General features: G+C 41.7%; 1 protein-coding gene across 3 annotated transcripts in view; it reads right to left on the bottom strand.

Moving 5' to 3' along the window:
* Positions 1-346: 346 nt before the first annotated feature.
* Positions 347-9,453, bottom strand: part of ano5b (anoctamin 5b) — a 35,132-nt gene continuing 26,025 nt past the window's right edge. For 2 of the 3 annotated variants that reach the window (XM_084541954.1, XM_084541956.1), the window contains 11 exons: positions 9,321-9,381; positions 8,428-8,579; positions 8,260-8,334; positions 7,911-8,166; positions 7,648-7,826; positions 7,444-7,541; positions 6,356-6,486; positions 6,040-6,245; positions 5,208-5,389; positions 3,819-3,924; positions 347-3,724 (listed from right to left, as the gene is read on the bottom strand). In XM_084541954.1, the coding sequence (XP_084398080.1) occupies positions 3,500-3,724; positions 3,819-3,924; positions 5,208-5,389; positions 6,040-6,245; positions 6,356-6,486; positions 7,444-7,541; positions 7,648-7,826; positions 7,911-8,166; positions 8,260-8,334; positions 8,428-8,579; positions 9,321-9,381 (1,671 nt within the window). In that variant the 3' untranslated portion in view covers positions 347-3,499. The remainder of the gene's footprint in view (positions 3,725-3,818; positions 3,925-5,207; positions 5,390-6,039; positions 6,246-6,355; positions 6,487-7,443; positions 7,542-7,647; positions 7,827-7,910; positions 8,167-8,259; positions 8,335-8,427; positions 8,580-9,320; positions 9,382-9,453) is intronic. The other variant, XM_084541955.1, reaches the window with a different exon arrangement.

The following is a 9,453-nucleotide window of genomic DNA, read 5'->3' as shown; positions in this document are numbered from 1 at the left end:
GTTTCAGTCGTCATCTGTGAGGATCTCCTTTGGATGCGCACTGTGAGAACAGACGTCTTGTGTGCAGCTGCATTTTAAATTAGTGAAGTAAGTTATAACAAGAAGAAACAATAATGAGATAAGCAGGTTAACCTTTAAGTCAGGGAAAAGCAGTAGATGTGCTGTAAAGAAATCGTAATGTATTTTAGTTTTGATGCTTTATTTGTAATCGAGTGCTTTTCTACAGTTTATCTTAAAAATCACATCCAGTGCAACTGTACAGACAATTTATTTTGAATCTGACGTCGTGTTGCAGTATGTGGAGTAAACAAAAACAAACCAACAAAACACCCTCCATCAAACCAAACACAGTTCTTTCACCAGTTTATTGTGAATATTGACCGATTTATTAAAGTCCCGTTCAAATGAGTACAGTGAATCAAGAACAGAACAAACTAAATATTTACACAGCAACATTTCGTGCACGAAACAACGACAGGAGCAGCAGCAACCACTGATATTAAACAGATATGAGTTTGGTTAGGAAACGTCTTTACAAAATCATACAAAAAAGAAACGAGTAAACACATGTTTAAGGCATTAGTTTGTTGGGGGGGAGGGATGGGACAGGGGTGGACATCGTGCAACTCGCAGGGTTGCATGTTTTATACACTCTGCACACGTCAGTGATCAACAAACATTGGATGATGGTTTAATCCTGAGATTGGAGAGAGGCAGGCTGATAGATGGAGTAACAACTGCATCTTTTATTGTACGAATCCCAAAGAGGTTTTGATATAAACACGGAAATCTAGATGAATATTAAGTATATGAGGAGATTAAAAAAAACAACAAAAAACTATCTACTGTAAGGATTTTGTCTTGTACAGAGTATTTTTTGAACACTTTTTTACATGTCTTGCATTTATTTTATAACATAAACGTGGTTGAAGAACTGAAAGAGCAGAAAAGAGGATTATAACGATAAATTAATTGCACTATAACCCATTTACACCGACTCTCGTATTCTCTGTATCAGGAACCGGAGCATCAGCTTTTCACTAAAAGTCATTAAGTCTTTCTCTTCACAGTCGGTGTGAACAAAGTTCTCCTTCCTGCATCTTAACCAACGATTGCTTTAGTTTATCCCTTCGTTTGTCGGCGTCATCTCACAACAGAAATACACTGGAGGCCGTGTGTTGCGTTATCACGACCCAAGGAAAAGGAAGAAGCCAAACGTGTTCTTTGCGTCGTCCTTAGCAAGAATTGGTCCCACAGCAAGTTGCCAGTAGACAGAGGCTCGTTTATGAACGTGTGGAAGTAAAAATAAAAAAGTCCTTAGAAGGAGAAACGTTCTTAAATGAATGAGTTAGTAAGCTAAAATAAATCCTAGTGTCTGAGAATAATGAGTTAGTTCAACGAAGCAGTTGGTTAGTATCGTAAAGATAATACTGTATAAAATACATTTCTCAAAGTAATGAGGGTATTATTGATTATATTCACTATTTTAATAAATGTTCTCATTGCATTGACTTTCAGGAAGTTTTTAAACACGTGAAACGCTCTCAGAGCAAAGTCATTCTTTTGGATGTTTGAAGTTTCTCGTTATTTTTGAGAAAGTTTCTCTTCTTGTTTTAAGGTGCATCACTATTGAGTTTTGAGATTTTGCTTCGCAATTTCAAAAAAAAGTCTCTCATTGATTACACCGACTTTATCATGTCAAACGTTCATACTCTAAGTTTAAAGTTTTCAATTTTCAGTCAGTCAGTCAGTTTGAGAAAGTGTCTCTTGTAATTTTGAAATTTTCAACTCATTTAAAAAAAAAAAAGGTTTCTCCTTATATACTTACTGAAACTTTGGTTCTTGACACTGAGAAAGTCTAGTTATTTTTTAGATAATAAGAGGAAGTTTCCTTTTTTCATGATCTTATTAATGAGTCATTACTTTAGGAAAGTTTCTCAATATAATGACTGATAAACTGAGTCTTTGTGTCTGAAGATTGTGTGAAACATTTTATAAAGTTTCTGATTACAATGACTTACCAAAATGTTTTGTTTTGAGAAAGTTTCATGTGAGTTTGAGAAAGTATCTCTTGTAATTTAGAAATATTTACATCCTTATTTAAAGAAACTTTCTCCTTATAATGACTTACTTTAGAAACTTTTGTTCTTGACATTGAGAAAGAGTCTAATTATTTTTAAATACATAGTCACCATTTTAAGTTTCATGCCTTTAAGGGAGTCTCAGGGAGTCATTATTTCAGGAAAGTTTCTCATTTTGTTGAAATACTAACTCATAATATCATTAAAGTTTCTCATTATAATGACTTGTAGTTAGTGTGATGATAAACTAAGAATTTGTGTCTGAAGATCATGTGAAACATTCAGGACAAAAGTCTTTATTCTGAGTTTATAACATTTATAAATTGTTCTCCTGTTGAAAAAAAGTTTCTTATTTTTTAATTAACTTCGAGAAAGTGTCAGTTTGAAAGTTTCTCTTGTAATTTAGAAACATTTAACTCGTTATTTAAAGAACGTTTCTACTTATAATAACTTACTTGGGAAACTTTTGTTCTTGACAATGAGAAAGTTAAATTATTTTTGAGATAATAAGAGAAAGAGTCTAATTATTTCCTGCCTTTAAGGGAGTCTCAGGGAGTGTTTCACAGTCATTACTTCAGGAAAGTTTCTCATTAGGTTAAAATACTAACTCATTATTTCAGGAAAGTTTCACATTATTTCTAGAAGGTTCCTCATTCTAATGACTTGTTGTTTTTCTCTATAACACTGGTAGAAACATGCTTCTGTAGTAACGTGAACCTGCAGCTGCTGCCTCAGTGCAGACTGAATTACTGATTGTTATAGTATCGCTGCAGCAGGTTGGAGGTACTCGGGTTTTTAATGCACATTTTTATAATGTTTTTTATTTTTAAGAGCTTTCCCTAAACATGACACACTCACATGACCAGACAGACCATCTAGAAGCCCTGCTATAGAACTACGTAGCTACCAAATGACTTGGCCAAAAGCAGCTCCTGTTAAACATCTGCGTTTCCTCTCTCATATATTTAAACATCTGTTACTCTGAGTGTTTTCTACATTCATAGTTAAATTATATGAATTTACAACCACGACTGACGTACACATCTCCTCGTCTAAATCTTGAATTCTCATTAGGGTAACATGCACCGACCATTACGCTTAACGCTCAACATCATCACGAACTGTAGCTCTATCAGCACATACAGAAAGGTTATTTCTTCCAGGACAAATAGACGATCTGAAGACAGCATAGAGGGAAGGGTACAATCTTAGCCTTCCAACGCTTTTTATGGCACAGCAGTGTCTCACTAAAGATTCTTAAACTTTACGTTGGACTGGATTTTTCTCTGACGCCTCTTTAAAGATCCTAATATAGGAGTTAACGTCTGTTCCAAAAAAAAAAAGAACTAGTGTGTTTATCCCCAGAGACAGAAGCCCTTTCCTGTGAGGTTTGGTTAGCTGAAGGTACGACGCGGCGGCTACAGGCACTCGGACAACACTTCATGCTTGTCCATGCTCAGGGACGTTTCCGACGGCGGCTCCGTGATGAAGCTGGCACTCAGCTGCATCCTGAGCTTGTCCACCTCGTATTTATGCAGGTACTCCTGAATCAGGTAGCGTTCCCGCTTGATCCGCGCCTTCACGTCCGACGGGACGTCCGGGATCATCCACGCCACGAAGAACTTCACCACAAAGACCACGTGCTGCGGAGGGAGAAGTTTTTTTTTTTATATAGATATTATGCTTCAGTTTTGAGCATTTATTTAATAATAATAAAAAAAAGCTGCATTTTCTTACTTCCATGATAATAATGAAGGCCATTTTGGCTGCTAGGATGTGCCAGAACTGCATGGTGTGCTTGTACTCCCTCTCGTGGCCCGGGGGGTAACGGTAGTCACGGTATCTGTGCAAAACATCAAGCAGAGTCAATCAGAAATGTGTCATTCATTCAACATTTGTAAATCAAAAAGGAAAATGGATCCATCCAGGACGTTAAGCTGCAGGTTTCTGGCCAACAAAACCAATACTGACATATGAAACTGGACACACTTATGATTTAAACAATGGCTGCTGTATTCTCATCTGCACGTCCAGCATACACAGAGCAACGCTACTACTCACCTCCCGAAAATGCTAAAGAAACAAAGTTGGATCTCATCATCCAAGCAGCTTTTTTAGTTCTAAAGGACTAGTGGAGGTGTTGGGGTTTAAATGACAACGGGTCGTTATAAGACACATGCCATATTCTGATTGATAACACCCAAAGATGTTCCCATTTAAACTCCAGCTCCTCCACCGGTCCTTTAGAACTGAAGACTTGGATGAAACGTCTTCTAGAAACTCTACAAGTCCAGTTGCCTTTATTCTTTCTTTCTTTCTTTAGTGTTTTTGGATACACCATGTCCTGGATGACTGAGAACCTTCACGAACACACTGGTACTCATCTACTGATTGCTATTTTTCAAATTGTAGCCACACATTAACTACCGATATCCAAAAAGGCAACCAGACTTGTAGAGTTTTGTGAAGACGTTTGATCCAGGTCTAAATAGGAACATCTGTGGGTGTCATCAGAAAGGACCAGATGCTTCCCTGTCGTTGGAGGAGACTGTTTGTCCCTGTCCCCTTTCTCCAGTTAATGGTTCTCTAAATACTCATTATCAGTCGGAGGCTCCAGTCTCCAGGTGTGAAACTTCTTGTAGAATGATGACAATACTTTATTGAACTGTAGATTAATGGAAGATTAAATCTCAGTCCACCTCTGACGTTTAAAAGCGTCTGTCTTCTCTGGCTAAAATGTGGTTGTCTTCAAAGGAGTGTCCTTTGTCCTTCAGGTTGTAGGTGGACTGAGCTGTCTCTCCTGTGTTGAGCCATGCGTTGGTGGATGGGGTCTTTTCGTTTCCCTAATGTTCAGCTCTGTGCATGTGACCTGGATCATGACTGAGAACCTTCACACACTGTTAAACTCCAGAGTAAAATATCTTTTTATCTTTATCTGTCACTGAATACTCTTGAAGCTGGAAACTATGAGACTGGTGAAACTGAAGAGCCTGGTGACTGTCCTTTGTGGGTTTGCCACTACGTGCAACTCCGGTCATTTTGCACACAGCTATGTGATGTGAAATATTGACTAATGCAGCTTTAAAGCTCTTAAAAATGTCTTAAAAAGGGTTTAAGCTCTCGTACCTGCAGGTGGAGGTCTGGTTATCAAACCAGCTGTCCTCCGGCATGTTCCTAGGATGCATATGTGAGATGTTGTATATCGACAGGCTGTTGTTGACGTAGCCCTTCATGCTGTTGTCTTCACTGTATGCATACAGGTACACCATCCGGGGGATCATGTCTGAGGTGAACGCCATGATGAACGCCTGGGACAAAAAGGAAGCAAAAAAAAGGTTGAATTGGAAATTTGATGTGATCAAGGGAGACATTTATTACTGTTGAAAAGGTGCATGAGGTGCGGATCGGAGCGGTGTCTGCAGTGATGCGGGTGCTCAACCGGTCTGTCGTGGTAAAGAGGGAGCTAAGCCGAAAGGCGAAGCTCTCAATGTACCTGTCGATCTACGTTCCAACCCTCACCTGTGGTCGTGAACTTTGGGTAATGACCGAAAGAACGAGATCGCGAATACGAGCGGCTGAAATGAGTTTCCTTCGCAGGGTGGCTTGGCTCAGCCTTAGAGATAGGGTAAGGAGCTCGGTCATATGGGAGGAGCTCAGAGTAGAACCGCTGCTCCTCCACGTTGAGAGGACTCAATTGAGGTGGCTAGGGCGTCTGGTAAGGATGCCTCCCGGACACCTCCTGGGAGAGGTGTTTTGGACACACCAGGACACGATGGAGGGATTATATCTCTCGTCTGGCCTGGGAACGTCTAGGTATTCCTCTGGAGGAGATGCTGGAGAGAGCGCTGTCTGGACTAACCTACTGAGGGTGCTGTCCCCGCGACCCGGATCCGGAAAAGTGGGAGAATACGAAGACATAGTGAGTATAGTGCACAGAAAAAAAGGAAAAAAAACTCACGTTGGTAACAACAGACAAAATCGCCACCGCATTGAGAATCTCCTGCCACGCTCCGATGTTTCTGGCCTTGGATGCCACCGGTCGTCTGAACTGGGTGGTGAACTTCCAGGCGTCCACTCTGATCTCTAGGATGTTGTTGCAAAGGGCCAGGAGGGGGGCCAAAGGGAAAGAAGCCACGAACAGAGTGATGAAGCCAAACTGGATCACTGAAAAGACAAGGAGAGCAGCCAGAGAGTTGGCATTGCCAGTAAGTGCACGTCTCTTTTTAATCCATAATTTCACGTATGATACGTCCAGAGCAGTGGAGTAAACTCACCCATCTCCAGGTACTCGTAGAACAAACCCAGCTGGCTGAAGTTCTGCAGGACGTGATCCTGCTCCCAGCGGCTATAATGGTTCTCAGGGTTGTGCCGTCCTCTCCTGCTGCTCCACCAGTTACGCATCAACCTGTGGAGAAACCCACGAAGAAGAATCACTTGTTGAACAGCAACTTCCTTATCACAGCTGGTTTTATAAGCATTTACACACATTAAAAACCTTAAGATTTTAACTTCATGAGCTGATTACAAAGGTGTGGCATGCCCAGACTTTTTGTTAATACCTTCAAGCATCAATTCAAACCGAATTTTCTTCAGATAGTGGAACTGATTGTGGATTATTATTGTGTGTGTTTTTTATTTATTTACTAGTTTATTTGTAAGAGACAAGTACAGAAAAGCATTGACATTTGCAGATGAAGTGTCTGATAGACAGTTATAACGTGCAGAAAACTGTGACTAACGACTCGATATTGAAAGTTCCAGGTATTCTGGAAAAAAATGGGCAACGACACTAACTCACAGGACATTTTTTGGCCTTTTTAAAGTCAAAATACGCAATAAAATGTCCAGGTGAACTGTTTGAGGCCTAAGGGTTAAAGGGTTAATATGGTGGATGTAAAGTAATAACAGAATGGGAGGAAGCTGTATGAATCCAAGAGCATTTTTGCGTTGTGTTTTGTTACAGCTAACACTTACACCGATCAGGCATAACATTATGACCACCTTCCTGATATTGTGTAGGTCTCCAAAACAGTTGTGACTCATCAGAGAATGGACATGAGCCTTCTGAGGGTGTCCTGTGGTGTCTGGCAACAGAATGTTGTTAGAGGGGGGGCCTTTGAGGGGAGGGGCCTCTGTGGATCATCCCACAGATACTTGATCAGTTTAGGATCTAGTGAATTTGGAGGCCAGGTCAACACCTTGTGCTGTTCTTCATGGTTTTTATTTTAGTTGTTCCTAAAGTGTTTTCGTGTGTGTGTCTGTGTCAGGCTGCATCCTTTTAATGTTGTGGCTGATCGGTGTATCTCTTATTTTACTCTGAGTAAGTGGGTGATGTGGTTGATAATCCACAGTCTGGACTCACGGCAGCAGAGCTTCCTGAATGTTTCCCCACAGCTGTTTCCCGACCATGACGATCACCAGCTGCGTGGTCAGCTCTATGAGGCAGCCTCCGGGGTCACACTAGGACGGAAAGAGGACGAATCACTGATCCTGCACCACACTGAACTGAATTTTTAAAAGTTTTACTCAAGTTCTTGCCGTAAAAAAAACCAAAAAAAAAACTCACCTCCTCGTTCCTCAGATTGCTCAGTGTCCCAAACATGTATGAGTAGTGGCGGGGAGAACCCACAAATTTGCCTTTGAAGAAGGCCACGTAGAAGCACGACGAGTAGCAGTTGACGAACTGGAACAGAAACATCTTCATGGTCAGCCTGTTCTCATACTCCAGGTGGGTTTTGGGGATTTCTGCAGGAAGCAAACGGTGCAGATGGAGTCATTTATTCTACGATGGGAGTAAAACCTGTGTCCGTCTGATGAAGGTCTCCCTACCCATGTCAGTGATCCAGACAGCCACCTTCTCATAGAAGAAGTTGAGGATCATGATGATGACGAAGTTAAGGCAGGAGGCGGTGACGGAGGTGGCTAGCTGTGGAGTGATGAACCTGCCCACCACCTGGATCTTTCTCAAGGGGTCTTTAATGATACTCGCAAAGGCTGCATACACGGCCAGCCTGTATGCTATGACCCCGATGATGCAGGCCAGGATCAGAGAAATCTGTGGAGAGCGCACACATTCATAATGAAGCTGTTGACAGCGTGTGACGAGGCATTCGTTTACCTGGTTTATGTCATCTAAATCTCACACAGACACACACACACGAGGTGAATAATCGATTACCCAGAACAAAACCGTGGCTCCAGAGAGGCAGAAGCGAGCACACTTGCTGGTGACGGGGAGATACGGTTCCATTTCCTGAAAGATTGATAATAATTTATTAATAAACTGCAGAGCTGTCGGTAATTGACTTTTTTTTTTTTTTAAAACAAAAAGACAGCTCTGAAGCACCTGCGTGATCTTGTTCAGCCGCCTGTTTGTGCATCTGATCTCAAACTCTGGACGGATCTGAAGCTGCTGCTGCTCCTCCTCGAAGTCCACCAGGTCCCACTCGTACTCCAGCCGGGCCTGGCGCCGCTTCCAGAACTCCAAGAACAGAGTCACTGGAAAACAGATTTAGTTTTGACAGTGAGAGCCTGGCTTTAAGAGATGTGGCTTTTAAGTCAGTGTTGCCAGTAGTGTCATGCCTAAAAGAGCCGATCCTTGGTAGCAAATCAAAAGAGCCAATTCCTTTTGCTTGTTCATCTCTGCTCGTGTCAGGACGGGGTAGCACTAGGTTTTGATGGGCGCTCCATGTGGCCAATCGCATGTGACGACACTCGACATAGTTATGAGTGACACCCGTAAACGAAGCAGCATCTGGTTGAAATTTAAAGACATTGGGGAAGACAGAGCAGAGTGTCTTCGATACTAAATGTGAACTGTGAACGATACTAAATAAAATGCAGGTTCGGGAGCAGAAAGAACCAACTCTTCTTTGGGAGCTGCAGCAAAAGAGGCGACTCTCAGAAAAGAGCCGAACTGCCCATCACTAGTTACCAGATGGGAAATGAAGCAATATTGTACCGTTGTTTTAAAATTATCGCTTTTGTTCCAACTTAAGACAGAGAGGGCCTATGTTGAGTTTTAAAGTGTAATGCGTTTCAGCCGTAACTCTCATCACTTCCTGGCTAACTGTTCTCCTTGACTGCAGTTCTTTTCCTACGGCTTGCTGGCAAACCGTCCCACTGCTTGTTTCTGACAACATGAACGTGACTGAAGCGGCTCGGGTGAAGGTTGATGGCTTCAGCTGTGAAAATCTGCACAAGTTAAACACAATGAAAGCAGCACAGACTGACACTTACCCCAAATCCCCATAAATATGGCAAAGAACACCGTCCCCTCGTTATCAAACAGATGGGATTGCTGGAAGAGATAATATGAAAAAGGATGAGTACCTTAGAGAGGTACGGGAAGTGACACGCTGAGCAGAAACAG

Source organism: Chelon labrosus, assembly GCF_963514085.1.
Source record: "Chelon labrosus genome assembly, chromosome: 3".
NCBI classification, from domain to species: domain Eukaryota; kingdom Metazoa; phylum Chordata; class Actinopteri; order Mugiliformes; family Mugilidae; genus Chelon; species Chelon labrosus.
The sequence above is the reverse complement of the archived record's forward strand: the minus strand, read 5'-3'. Positions and strand labels throughout refer to the sequence as shown.